A 15,212-nucleotide genomic window follows, 5' to 3' on the forward strand; every position below is an offset into this window, starting at 1 on the left:
GCCATGATGTGGGGTGCCAGATGCCATCAATGTTCAAAGTCGAATGAAGTCAGGCCGAAAACAAAACCACCCCAGAGGTCAAGCTCTTTCCATGCAGTAACTCGTTGTGCAATCATTGATGGCGAACCAAAATGGCCACCTTCCAGGACCCAACTCACCTATGCTTTCCCTCCTGGAACTCGAACAGATGCCCTGGGCCCGTTGCAAAGGCTTTCTCGACGTGGGCCTAAGTAACAAATTTCAAGTTTAGCGAGGTACAAGACTATGATAATATAGGCTGGAGTTAAGATTTTGGACTTTAAGGCTTAAGCCCTTAGGCCTTAATCCTAATGGTAGTGTGAAGGAAAAGCCGTGGGAAAAGCCGTGGGCTTCAATGGTTGACACTACCTGAACGACATAAATGAGATCCGTGCCATTCACTGTCAACTGCTAGGAACGCTGCCCCATGCAAAAGCTTACAGACAAAAGACAGAACATATCAGCCTATTACAGATACTGTAAGGTGAATTTGTGGCCCCCCTCTGCCTCTGGCCCTCTCTCTCTCTTCTTCTTCCAAGATTCACCCTCTTTTCTTTGTTCCCTCCTTGTTTCTTTACTTGATCTCTGTTTGATGCTACCGCATTATATATACAGTAGTTTCCATTATTCATTGATTATTTTCTCTTTTCTGTCTCGTATCTCAATTTCTCACGAGAAGTTTCTTGTCCAAGTCTTCAAGGCAGCGGACCAGAGCACCCTTTTTTAGGTTAAAGTCAAATTTAGAATAATGTTGAATATATACGTTTTGAACTTTGGACTACCATGTCGTAGGTATACCGTATGCAATACACCTTAATATTGAACTTTCTTTCTTCACAAATAAAATTAATTATTAAGAAACAAATAAAGCATGTGATTGCCGGAGGAATAAATAGATAAATATTAGATTCCTAAACCAATTGCAAAGGTAGGAATCCGACAACATATATAGTAGCATATTGCTAATACAAAACAGTAAGCTCCAAATATTTGTGGATATCTCGGTCTGATTATGCTCTAATTATTCTAACTTTACATTTCCAAGCATATCCATCCATTTCAACAAAATCAGGGCAAAGATCATTCAAGCTTCAATTGCAAGTACAAATAAACCTTGCATCAGCTTCCCTTGTACAAAAGCAGCAAAACCCCGACAATTTTCCACCATAAAAAGCTTGATTTATACTTGGATAAAGGAGGTGCCGCTGAGTCAACAGATCTGCAAAACATAAAAAGGAAACATATTTACATATATATATATATATATATATATATATCCGACATCGTGAACCCTGTAAACTATGAAAGAGAATGAAAAATGGATACAATGAACATACATACCCTGGTGCAGCATACAGGCACTTTCCATAACCTGTATATAAGATCAGCAGAATTTAATTATTAGCATCAGTAATCTTCCAAGTCACCAGAAGTTATGATCAGGCTAAATAATCAGGGAAATATATATACATTGTAATTTGTATGTTGAACACTTCCTAAAACAATAACACAAACCGCAAATAACTTCCTGTTCATTGTGAAGATGCTATATTCCATACAAAATTATTGTAAAGAAATTGCTTACTGGGGTTATTTTTTGTTAAGGTAGCAGTTCCTCCGAAATTGCAAGCAATCTCAGAATTGCCATTTAGTTGGTAATAATTATTGAAGGCATAGGAGGCATGAGAAACGAGTGTTTCAGGTTCATAACATTGTCCTCCTTCTTGGATTGCACCGCAATCTGCCTTTCCCAGCCCACACGCCCAGTCTAATGCATTCTGCAAATCAATCTGGGAGACGCCAGCCAGGGCCACACACCATGTTGTACCATCAAGGAAAGTTGTGTTTCCTTCTGGAGGTGAAATTGTTGTGACTGGAATCGCTGCATCTGCCTTCTCTTGCACTGACGTTTCCATTGTTGGGACTACCATTGTAAAAAGATAATTGTGATACACACGTAGCAGATTAGTAGTATATGGAAAGATCTTTTTCACAGTTTTTTTCTGAACCTCAAAAATTTTGCAAAGCATGGATTAATGTTGTTAACAAGATGGCACAAATTTCGGTGCTAATTCCACTCTTCAAACACTATCAACTGCTAAAGTCGACCCAAACTCAAGCACAGCGCATGCATTAAGCAAATTTGCACTATTTTCTAATCTAGGCAGTGCTTCACCTCAATTGATAAGCCTACATTTGGCTGAAGCATGACCTAAACTAGCCACATCTTTCAAGTTCAAATACCCACACCCAACATGAACTTATACCAAGTTACAACTTAGTTACAAGTCATACTCTTTTTTTCTAAATTCCCATCTTTACTAAAATGAGACCAATAGCAATTGGTACCAGAACACAACTTTGTTCAAGCTTACATGATAGAAGTTTCGTGATTTTACTAAAGACGTTAGCCCCAAACAGGCTTTTGCATTCTTCCTAGAAGAAAAGGACAACTGCATACTATACAACTATACCCCCTAAACCGACGAATAGAAAGGGTCGACAACACCTTGCTCCATAATTATGTTTGAGATCAAATTAATGGGCACGAGCGACAAAGAGCATATTAGAGGGTTGAGGTCCCCACATAATCAGCTGATCTTCCACTGGGGAAAGCAACGTGTAAATCAGCGACAAATGCTTTTTCCCCACCAATATTGTCTAATATTATTATATATATAAGTGAAAGAAAAGAACCATAAATATGAATTAGAATTAATCAGTCTAAGCAGGTGTCAACTACAAAACAGCAAGAAGACAGAAATGCCATCATTATATTTATTAAATGAGGTTAAGTTTGTAAATTCACCAATGTAGACCGTTCCTGTCACTTTCATTTTTGAGAGATCATATCCAGCGAAAATTTTTTCTACAGCTTTTAGAGAATATTATAGGAACAGACATGATGTTTTAAAACCCATCACTTCGCTAATCTACACAATTAAAAATTAAAAAAAAAAGTTTTTTAGTTAGATTTTAGTTAGAAAATTAAGCATGAAGACAAGGAATTGCTTTATAGCAAAACAAGCATGATCACCCAATTATTTAAGTAAAGAGGATTAAAAAATTACAGGATATTTCCGCTAATTAAAAAAAAGGAAAATATTATAAAATACGTTATTTTTAGGAAGAAAGAGAAACAGCACTGTGCCACTACTGTCTCGAGCTGTAAGCTGCAACCTCCAGTTTCAGAACAAGAAGATCTCAGGCAAGAAACCAAGAAGCCAAGAACACTATACCAGCCAATGAGCCAAGAACCATGAAATGGATAAAAGAAAAGATAAACAGGAACAAAACAAGAAACAAGAGAAGTCAAGAAAGAGCAAGGTGGTAAGAACTAAGTTGCAGCATTAAAAGAAACATACCTAGATGGGAGAACACCATTAATAAGAGGGAGCACTTGAAAACCAAAGCTACCTTTCTCATGGTGTAGGTGTTCTTCAGCTAGCCTCCTCTAAAACCTCTTTCACTCGATCACACCACTAATGTGCAATATGAAAGGCCAAGTGTGAGAAAGTGCTTACGTAGTTAACACTTAAAAATCTTTCTTAAGCTCCCACACATTGATTCCAAGAGTGTGTTATAAATGCAGAGGAGACGAGAGTTTGAGAGGAATCAGAAGTTTCTTGAAAGCAAATTATCTTCTTTTTCTCTTTATTCAAGGAGAAAAAGAGTGATGTATCGAAGAAACGTATCTGTATAGTACTGAAGCCAACTACTCCACTTTTGACAGACTATGATAGCGGTGGTTTTATTTTATTTATTGCACTTTCTTCTGCACTTTGTATATAAAATATTGGGTCTGATCTTTGGGTCTGAACTTTGAAACCAATAACGAAGTTGCACCTTATCAGCCCAATGATTTGCGCTGATGCTCAAGAAAAAACATTCTCAAGGCAGTCGAGGCTCAGCCAGAGTTCCAGCTTATCATGGCAAAGTTGGGCTCGTTTCATTTCCTAGACTGGCTCAGCCTATCTCGTTCTGAATCAATTGCTGATGACAAGTGGGGGTGAGAAAAAAATCAAAAATTTTAAAAATTGATTCGATGTGTTTAGTTCATTTTGAATTGATTTTTTTTATTCAGTTTAAATTAATTTTAGAAATTAAATATATATATTAAATTAAAATCGAATTTCAGATCAAAAAATAAAAATTTTAAAAAAATAGAATCGAATCAAATTATATATATTTTTCAGTTTATATATATTTTAAAATTTTATAAAATAAAAATAATAATGTTATATCAAAATTTATTTAAGTATATTAAAAATTATAATAAAATAATATATAAAATTTTAAAAAATTAAAAATTAAAAATCAATAAACCGAACCGAACTGATAAAATTTGATTTGATTCGATTTGGATCAAATAAAAGTTCAGTTTAAATTCTAATCAGATTTTAAGTTTTCATAATATTATGCAATATTTGAAAAAAATCAAATCAAATTTAATCCGAATTAAATCATTATTACCCTTAATGATAAAAAATAAATATATCCGAAAATAATACTAGGAAAAATTTCAAATCGATCAATTTGTTGAAATTTTTATTGCTTTTCATTCTGGTCCATATAACAAAAAAAAAAAAAAAAAAAAACATAATTAGTTTAGACAACAACATAACATTTAATTCTTTTTTTTTACATGTTTTACGGTCTTAATTCTTGATGTTCCTTAAAAATGTTACGAATTTTGTGACCTCCGAAATAGATGCCATATTTTGTGCGAATTGTTTTTCTCGTCGAATATGCTTTTAGTTTTAAATGTACTTTGGATTAATACACAAACATATGGTAATGCGACCGCAACATACATAGTTGGATAATGCTACCAAAATATCATGAGAGTAATAAAGACATTGTTCCAAAGATGAGACTGAGGTTACCATCAAGGCGTGAGAAGCGCCCGACCACCAACTTTCGGTTGCCCTCTCTTTGCTTCCAGTTGGTTTAACTTAATAAGGCTGACCTTCTTTAAGCCCATGTGCCCTTAAATTTTCTGTCCATTCTTGTTCTCTCATTGTATCCCCATTGCTTTCAACCCAATCATACTCATATTTATGCTAATCACCTTCATCAATATCCTTAATTAATTATAATTATCATAATTTTCTTTTGTAGTAAAAAATAAGATATATTAGTCCCTAAATTGAATACTTAAAATCAAGATAAATCCGCTTAACCGAGCCCAATTATAAATTGTTGAATGTGAGACAGTATCAGGCAGTTGGATGCATGTGTAAACATAAATTATTGTAACTAAATACTCAAGCAAACATACAAGCAAAGAGAACAGCCAATGGAGACATCAGTAATCAGGCATTTTTCATGCATATTTTTATCATACCAAGAAAGAGAAACTTGGATTCCTCCCACAAGTTTCTTTTCTATTTTGGGTTGTTCTTGATACAGTCCTGACAATAACTATATATTTCAAGTTTCAAAACCTTAGTTTTGTGGTACTAAATTATTATTATTATTATGAACCCTAATCCCATTTAAAAAAATAATAAAAACAACAAAGAACGTTAGTATTATAATATTAAGTTGATGTCATGATTTTGAACTAATGCTGCTTAAATTATTTCATGTCAAAGAGGAGTTTGTTCTGAATGAACATCATTTGTCCGACTGTCGGCCTATCAAAACACCGGGAATATTGGTTAAGTGTTTACTTTCACCTTCAATCCCATATTTATCTCTTCCTTCTTGTTAGTATGATACTTCTTTGAAATGATAATTTTTTTTTATTTTATGATTATTTTTTCTTATTTCCTTAATCCTTTTCATTTCATTGTCATGAAAACGATATTTTTTATATATAAAAAAACCTATAAAATCATTTAGAATTTGTTAATCAATTTATATTATTATTTCACTGTCCGTTTTACACTGTTGTCTTATTCCCTGGAAAATGGATTCCCCTTTACAATTTTATAGAATTTTGGTACAGTAATAAGCAAGATGATAGGGAACAAACATGGTTGAAATTTGAATTTAAATTAGCAAATGAGATCCCAGTTAGTACAAATACTTCCCCAAAAAAACAAGTAGTACTATTAACAAAATATTTAATGCAGTCAAGTGGCCAGCACATCTCACAACATTTCATGCTAAATCTTCTTTGTAAATCTTAGTGATAGCTTTGAGTTTAAGGTTAATATTTTTAGGTCTTCAATTATTGTTGACAACTTGGTTATTAATCCTATGAACAACAGAGAGATGGCTTGAGAAAATGCCAAACTACATCCTCAAAAGAAAAAAAAAAGAAAAAAAAGGAGAGACTGAGTTAAAATAAGTTTGGCCCCCACAAAATCTGTTAAATGAGATTTTACCAATTCGGAGCTACTGATTTACATGTGATCTAAGATGCTTGATTTCCAAAATCTGTGGTTTTTTGGAGTTTTGGGCCCTTGTCATATTTTTCCTCTCCTTCAGCGTCAAATCAAACCTTAATTATAGATGATTTTGTCTGCCCCACCAGTATTTGGTTAAGATACCCAATATTATAATTATTGGTTTCTCTGTTGTTTATGATCATGAATTGACATGATTGGTGCTTTAGCAAATGATCTGCTCTGCCTCAGGGCTCAAATCTATATTAATAGCACATTCTTTTGGTTTTTCAACCTGAAAACCAGATTGCCATGCTTGCCAACTGAGTATTTTGGCCCATTATTCACAGCTTTTCCCCATATAGGCTACATTAAACTTGGATCACTGCTTGCCATGCCATGCAATTATGAGACTTTTATATCCAATTTGCACTTTCATCTTATATAGAGAATTAAACAAAATGTAATTGGTAAGTTTAGTTTATGGGATAAATCAAGTTCTTTTGCCATATTGAAACCAGAAGCAGACTCCCCTGAACAAGAGTGTTTAGCAATTCAAGTTTTGGAGAAATGTTACCAGATGGTGCTCTCATGAACAGGCACAACAGCTCCACTTGGTGCACTTTATGCTGGCCTTTTGCAAGGCACCCTATTCTCAATTCCCTTCTAAAACTTGTTCAAGGGCCCATTTTTGCATCAATTTCAAAAATTTTCCATCCACCACTCCAATGGTTATGAAAATGAGTACAGGAATATGAAAAATAAATCAGAAATCATGTTAGGCTTTTAGGGACTTGTTCCTTTCATTGGGACCCGGGAGTCCCATCAATGGGTTGGGACCCCCTCTCAGCCCCAAACTGTTACAACCACAGCCTTTGCTCCCAATCTTGCTTACATGTCATGCGTCCACTGTTTTGTTTTGCAATGCTATCATGCTTCTTATCGGTGACATTGCTTTCTTACATTAATTACAAAGATATTCAAACATTAGTTTTTCTTGCAATTTACTTTGTACCCTGTCAGACGCCAGTTGTTGCCAAGCTGCAGGTTTGCTTTCAGTTTCAGGCAAATATTTTGTTTCAAGAAAAAAGAGAAAAAAAAGTTGTCCATACGAGTAAAAATATGAGTTATAATTCTATTGATTCGATTAATTTTAAATTAAATTAAAGTAATTAAATTATTTTATTTTATTTTTATTAATTAAATTAAATTATTTAATTTTAAAAATTAATTTAGTTTATTTAATTAATTTTTTTATTAATCAAAAAATAAAATATATTATATTAAATTATTTAAATTTTTAATTTCTAATATGTAAAATAAATAAAATAAAATCATTCAACAATAATATTCAAACACTAAATTGTTAAATTAAAAATTCTAATAACTTGAAATAAATTACATAAATTTATATATTTTTAGTTTTACATATAAATTTTATTATATTTCTATTAAAAATTTCATAAATTTGATTAATTCAATTTTTAAATCGAATTAATCGAAAATCAAAATTTTTTAAAATTAAAATTTGTTAATTGATTAAAATTAATTTAATAATTGATCAATTAACAAAATTAAATTAATTTGATTAGTTAATTTAGTTAAAACCAAATTATGATCACTTCTACATGAAATGACGAGAAAAAACGCATATAATATATATATATGATAAAGTGTGACATGCATAAATATAATTGAACTGTACTCGAGTGAAAACCAGTAGTAGTTGTCCGAATTGCAGTTAAGATTGGGGTTCTTCCGGTTCGCAATAAAGTAGCAAAAACACTTTGGGCCTACTATACTTTGAATTCAATTGGATCATAATTCATAAATAATTCATTTATACATGCAAATGTTCATTTCAGTTTCTGTCCTCAACAAGGTACGGCCCTAACTTCTGCTCTCAATATCAGCTACGTTTCTATGACATCTTCCATGCATTGCCCTACCCGAACCTTTTTTTTTTTCATTTGCTGAATCATTGTCCAACCCTTTACATAAAGACTTTAATGCCTGCTTCAATAACGTTACTAGAAATTTAATTCACCAAAAAAAAAAACACTATATATAGTGTTAGGTTTGCAAGAGACATTCAAGTTCCATAGTTTCGTAGTTTCACCTACTCATAATTATTTCCAGCCAAAGTCAGAGCTACATTGCTAGTTCCACTGTAAATATTTGAAACTATATTGAATGGATTATTCACAACGGGAATAAAAAGTTTGAATGAATCTATTCAAGATTAAAAATGCTACATCAAGTACACAAACATGGATCATCACAATGAAAAGCATGGGTTTTCTTTTTTTTTTTCACTTTATCCCGTAAATACGAAAAGATTTGTCATAAATAATCACATAGTACTGCTTTTGAAGTACGTTTTAGGGTCTTTAACTTTGATATTAAAAGATCATTGCAACTTATGATAAAAAGAAATCATTGCAACAACAAAAAAAAAAAAAAAGGATTTATGTTACTTTAAGTACCCCTAAATTATGGAAATGAGAACGATATGGTTGCCGAGGAGAACAGTAATAATAATTTTATTTTATACCAAATTACAAATACCAATATTAATTAACTATTACACTATAATATATGATCGAGGTAACTAAAAATAAAAAATAAAAAAGATAATCGTACAAATATTTTGATAAATATAATAATTCGTCATATTTTATATAAAATTATATATAAAATTTATATTAATATAAAAATATAAAAAACAATATTTTAATAAATTATATATAATTATTATTATAATTTTAAATCGTATTAATTTTATATTAGTTTTATATTATATTCGCATTACAGGAATATATATTTTTTAAATTGTAAAGATTTTACAATTTAAATCAGATTCTTAATCATCTGAAGTTTGCTCACAGCAAATCTGTCGTAAAATATGGGGAAGAAGGTTTTAACTGGAAGTAAACAATGAAGGATGATTCTGTTAAAAGTTAAAACCACACTAGAGGTTGGCAAGTACGATATAATGAGTGATGAATGAATTATTTGATTGGGGGCAGTTTGGGCAATGCAAGGAAAGCTTCAGGGAAACTGCTAAAAGGACCAAAACAGTGAAACCACACGCGGTTTAAAATTCCAAAGCAAAGTGATGACAGAAGAACGATGTAAGTAGTAGTAGAAGTGGTTAAACGCAACCTCTGCCACGTGACTAAAGCCAACCGCACCGGCCAGAAAACCAACGTCATCAAAAGCCGAAACCTACCGCTGTAACGTCCCCTGTATATTATTATATTTATAGGTCAATATAGCCTCATAGGCAAACGGCAAAATCTCCTTTTTCACCCTCACGTGTAACACTCAACACCCCCTCCTTTTTTTTCTTTTTTAACCAAATTCTATGGTTAAAAGTTAAAACCCCAGATATTAACCGCGATTTACCGCGTCGCTAATCACCTCCGTACATTCACCAGCATAAATAAATCCCAACTACCGCCCCTCTCTTATTTACATTTTCTGGTCCCTCTCTTTCTCATCTCTCTCAGCGCTAACTAAACTAGTACAGCAAACCAAAGAAAGGCCAAAAGCCTGTTTCATTTTGCTTATATCTGTCTGAGAAATTTAGCTCTGGGTACGGACTGGTATTGCTCAGAAACCCTAATAATCAGGTTCCAGGCCCTCATAAAAGCCTGCTCTGATTCAAAATGGGCATTCAAAGCATTTCCCTTTAATGCCCCTCCCTGCTTCATTTGATGCAATCCTCATTTCTTCTCTGTTTTTTTCTCTTTTTTTTTGCAGTTTCCCTTTTTTGCTTGCACACAAATCTTGACTGCCTCTCTCGCTTCAAAGTTCAAGCTCACTGTTTCTTTTTTACTCATTGACTCTTTTCTTCGGCTCCGCTATGGGTATCTGATTCCATTGTCTATATCCTTATCAAATCATCATCTAGAAAAACTTCATTGCTTTCATCCACTGGTTTAATTCTGTTATCTAATTCCACTCCCTTCAACTTTTTTTTTTTTGACTTCATCTTCTTCAAAGATTTTTATTTTGATTTTTTCTCTCTTACTGGTAGAGAGAAACAGGTGAGCAAATCAGGTTGAAAAACATAAAATGTTTCAGAACAAACGTAAGTCAGAAAGTGAGTTAAGTTCAGAAACAGGGAATTCTTCAAGTCAAAGTTCAATGAGTAGTGAAAGCTGTGGCAGCTTTAGTCGTCTTTCTTTTGAGCTCCTCCCAACATCGCGGTCTTCCCCAGAGAACCTTTCTCTCAAACCCCACCGATCTTCCGACGTCGCTTACTGCGCTATCCGCTCTGCCACGTTCGCCCGCAAAACAAGCCTCACATTCCGTGATTTCCGGCTCCTCCGCGTCATCGGCTGCGGCGACATCGGAACTGTCTACCTTTGCCAGCTTGCCAACGTAGATGGAAATTGTTGTTATGCGATGAAGGTTGTGAATAAGGAAACGTTGGCGATGAAGAATAAAGTGCAACGTGCTGAAATGGAGAAGAAGATCTTGAAGATGCTGGATCATCCATTTTTGCCTACTTTGTACGCTGAGTTTGAAGCTTCTCATTTCTCATGCATAGTTATGGAGTACTGTTCAGGCGGTGACTTGCATTCTATTAGACATAAACAACCTCAAAAACGCTTTTCTTTGAACTCTGCAAGGTAGTTGATTTTTGTTTTCATTTTTTTTTTAACTTCCATAGCAGACAGGTTTTCCAAGTTGTACATTCATATTACATTGATTTTACACTGATCATTCTTGCATGCTTTAGTTTGGGTGTTTTGTTTTCTAGTGTTGTGTTTCAAACACATCGCCTGTCTTGTTCTTATCATTGTCTGTTTCAATAATCAACCTCATCTCTCTCTTCCTTCTTTCTCTATTTTTTATTATTTTTTGGTTGCTCTAAATTTTAGAGATTATTTTTCATTTATAGTAATAGGTCTCATTAATGGTGGACTTAAGATTTAGTAGTGTTGGAATCACCTTCTGTTTCCCTTATTCTTCCTCGACAGCTGAGATTTTTCACTCAATTACTTCTGACTTTAGCCGCAAATTTCCCTTATTTGATAGTTTTTCCATTATTAGAATTACGGAATCATCTTATTCTGGTTAGTTTCTGGATCCAATTCCTTGCCATGCAAGCGACCTTAAGATTGATGCTGTTCATCAATTCTTTTACCCCTGATTGGTTGCTGGGAAGTTTCAAACGTTAAAACTTTTTCTCCAATGTTTAACTTAAAAAAATTAAACTAAATAATCTGTTATATTTTCCAGGTTTTATGCAGCTGAGGTTCTGGTTGCTCTAGAGTACCTTCACATGCTGGGTATTATTTACAGAGACCTAAAACCGGAAAATGTTTTAGTAAGATCGGACGGTCACATCATGCTCTCTGATTTCGACCTTTCACTTTGCTGTGACGCGATCCCAGCCGTTGAATCACCATTGTCTCCGGATCCTACGTCTCCACAAAACCAGTCTTGCACTCGTCCACACCCAACACGTCTCTCCTGCCTCTTCCACAAGCTCTTCCGGTCAAAGAAGATCCAAACGCTGACACCCAGCAAGTTCTTCGTGGCAGAGCCCGTCACCGCCCGGTCACGCTCCTTCGTTGGGACCCACGAGTACGTTTCTCCCGAGGTGGCCTCAGGTGGGTCCCACGGTAATGCCGTTGACTGGTGGTCCTTCGGGATCTTCATCTACGAGATGATCTACGGGCGTACTCCCTTTGCGGCTCCATCGAACGAGCTTACGCTGCGCAACATAGTTAAAAGCCCACTCACTTTCCCAACCCACTCGCCTTCATCTCTTCCTGAGCACCACGCGCGAGACCTTATCTCTGGGTTGTTAAACAAGGACCCAAACAGTCGGTTGGGATCCAAACGGGGCGCTGCCGACGTCAAAATACACCCTTTTTTTAAAGGACTTAATTTCGCGCTTATTAGGTCGCTTACGCCGCCGGGGATTCCGGGGTTAAGGCGGCAATCGACGACGTCGTATTACCATACAAAGAGCGAGGAACAATCAACCGCGTTTGATTGCTTCTGAGAAGCTAAGCGGAGACATTTGCGCCACGTGTTCAGTCGGATTTGCCAGATTTTATCACTGGCGAGTGACAGATGTGTACATTCCAGCTCTTTCTTCTTTTTTTTTTATAATTTTTTCTCTGTTGGATGCTCTTTTTTTTTTTTTTTGAACTTCTGTTTAGGTTGACTTCGTATGGCAGATATGCGTCCCTGATTACGTAAATATATTATAAGATATTAACAAAAAAAAAAAAAAAGAGAGGAAAGGAATGAAATATGATTTGTGTTGATCAGCAATTTTTTATTTATACAAAGTCGCATCCTTTAATTTTAATATAATAATAAATATATACAATTTGATATTAAAAAAAAATCTCTCGTGTGTTTAATTACGTGAATAGCATAATTTTTTTACGTTTATAGTTTTCATTTTTAATTAATTATTTTGATTTAATTTAAATTTCAAATATATGATAAAACTATATTTATTTTCGACATGTAGGATGGACTGCTATAAATATTGAATTATTATAGATAAGAGTTTCTATTAGTTCCAAAGTAAATTTGAAGGTAGTTTTTTTAAGTTGTTCATACATTTATTTTTTTCTTATTTGTTTATATGTGCTACATTTATTTATTTATTCAAGCAATCCATTAAAAATTTCATTTGTTTGTTTATTTGTTTAATAATTTTATTTGCGTTTCTTTTCTGTTTTATTTTTTCATTGCTTAACTCACCATTTATGAAAATGGAAAATCAATAAATAATTTAAAATTGACCTAATGATTGTAACCACCTATTAAAAATAATAAAAAAAAAGTTATCCATTTGGCTGTTTCAAAATTACTATGACGCTTTGCTAAATTTTTCATTATGCTAAAGAAAATACTCCTTTATAATTCACAACATTGAATTGAATTTCGAAGAGAATTTCAATGCTTTTTATGAAAAAAAAAAAAAAAAACTAAAATGTAGAGAAACAATACTATCCCTGTATATATCATAAAAAAAAATTGATTCGATATTTAATTAAATTAATTTAAATGATTATTTTGAAAAAATAATATATAACAAATTAAAAATAAATATCTTAACATCTTTTTTTTTTTTATTTTCACATTACGGATTTTTTTTTTATAAAAAACAAAACTTGCTTGTTATAATTACCAAAGCAAATGTGATTATTTTTTTTGTTTTACTGTAGCTAAAGATAAGGTAAGGTCGTCGGAGGTGGGCATGTTTGAACATGTTTTTGCAAAATCAGTCCAACAATGGAACGTGTCCAAAAGTTACGAAAAAATTTGGAATTGCGTAAAGAGAAATTGTCTGCCACAAAACTACAAGACAAAGGTATCCCAGTCGATACAATTTCAACCTTATCTGGAAACTTTACTTCCATGAAAAGTTTAAATAATTTAGAATCATTTTTGAATTTCTACCACACACCAACCTTTTACCCTTAGGTTGATCTTCTTATCCCAAAATTTACTACCTTTTGAGAGAAAATATTTTAGCTTTTGCACTACCATAATTTGTTGTCATTGGCATTTGCAATGATTTCCCGCATTTTGACCGTTGCTGCCCTCTCATTACGTCATGTGTGACCCAAATTTTTGTTGGCAATGCCATCGGGGTTTCAATAAAATGTTAAATTTTTAATTTTAATAATTAAAAATTAATTTTTATCAACTTTAATTATAAAAATATATATACATAATAAATTATTTTACATTAGATGAAAGCATATTGATATAAAGGATTTTAATAAATAATAATTACACATTTTAAAAGAGGGGACGCAACTCTATTAAATTTGATGCTTGCAGACGTTTTTAATTATAAATAATCTACTACTAAATATTTTTAATTATTTTAAATTTTAAATTAAAATAATAAATTTATTTTAAAATTAAAAGTGTAGTGAAAAAGTTATATCACTTCAAGATTTTGGATCATTCACATAAACAGAGTAATAAATTTATACTTTATTATTTTATTATCATTACGGAAACTATTAAGAAATTTTTTTTTTTCTTTTTCAAATATTTTATGATGGAAACTTGAAACGAGGGACCTACACAATAAGCGCCGCGTAGACAGCGTGGGATAAGCATGATCTGGCATAAGGAATCCAGTGGGACCAAAACCAATTTCGAACGAGGAAGAGAAACACATCAACGGTACAGATTTCATCCCGAGTTCACCCCTTGTCATGCTTTTTTTTTTTTAAATTCAGTTCCGATCAGGGTTTCTATAAATCATTGGATAATAATAATTTAGTTGAAACTTTGAAAGCCATAAACCAAAAAGCGTGTAAAGGGGAAATGAGTTTTTGCATATGCCGAGGTTGTAGAAAAGGGATCACAAACATTCTGTTCCCACGCGCTCCTAACACCGTTTATGTCACATCTCCAGCGATTTCTTCTTTTCTTTTGTTGTTATTAACTATAAAATGAAATGATTAAGAATAACATTCCATTTCCGACAAATTTTGATTTAATCTAATTTAATTTTTTACGATCAATTTTTTTTTAATTAAATTTCAAATCGGATTGAATTGAATAATAATTTAAAAAATTGAGGTTAAATTTTAAAAAAGCTTGTATTGATTCGATTATATATATAATTATTTTATTTTATTTTTACATTAATAATATTTTATATTTTAAAAATAATATTTTATTAATTTTGAATTAAATTTGATCGAATATAATTTTATATAATATTAAAAATTATAAATAAATTTAATAAAATAAAAATTTTATATTAATACAAATTATAATATAAAATATAATATTTTATGCTACACAATGGTATAAATTACCATATCTATATTTGTTGGCTCTTTGATTAAT

At 32.6% G+C, this 15,212-nt stretch overlaps 2 protein-coding genes across 7 annotated transcripts; one reads left to right on the plus strand and one right to left on the minus strand.

Annotated features, from left to right (window-relative positions):
* Window positions 1-733: 733 nt before the first annotated feature.
* Window positions 734-3,670, minus strand: LOC111308160 (Carbohydrate-binding X8 domain superfamily protein). Its single transcript, XM_022906471.2, has 4 exons — window positions 3,384-3,670; window positions 1,604-1,942; window positions 1,360-1,390; window positions 734-1,237 (listed from the first exon to the last, which is right to left on the minus strand). Exons 1-4 carry the CDS (start codon window positions 3,442-3,444, stop codon window positions 1,138-1,140), a joined length of 531 nt encoding a protein of 176 aa, XP_022762206.2. The 5' UTR covers window positions 3,445-3,670; the 3' UTR covers window positions 734-1,137.
* A 6,153-nt stretch (window positions 3,671-9,823) lies between these two features.
* Window positions 9,824-12,725, plus strand: LOC111308161 (protein kinase PINOID-like). 6 transcript variants are annotated; one of them, XM_089743844.1, is made up of 4 exons: window positions 9,824-9,961; window positions 10,119-10,225; window positions 10,396-10,993; window positions 11,607-12,725. In XM_089743844.1, exons 3-4 carry the CDS (start codon window positions 10,434-10,436, stop codon window positions 12,376-12,378), a joined length of 1,332 nt encoding a protein of 443 aa, XP_089599970.1. In that variant the 5' UTR covers window positions 9,824-9,961; window positions 10,119-10,225; window positions 10,396-10,433; the 3' UTR covers window positions 12,379-12,725. The 6 variants fall into 6 exon arrangements, with proteins under 6 accessions (XP_089599970.1, XP_089599958.1, XP_022762209.2 ...); XM_089743837.1 differs by having other exon boundaries at window positions 9,828-9,988; XM_089743832.1 differs by having other exon boundaries at window positions 9,825-10,295.
* Window positions 12,726-15,212: the final 2,487 nt, after the last annotated feature.

This window comes from Durio zibethinus, chromosome 2, assembly GCF_047325235.1.
Source record: "Durio zibethinus cultivar Kanyao isolate XHJ-2024 chromosome 2, ASM4732523v1, whole genome shotgun sequence".
NCBI lineage: Eukaryota > Viridiplantae > Streptophyta > Magnoliopsida > Malvales > Malvaceae > Durio > Durio zibethinus.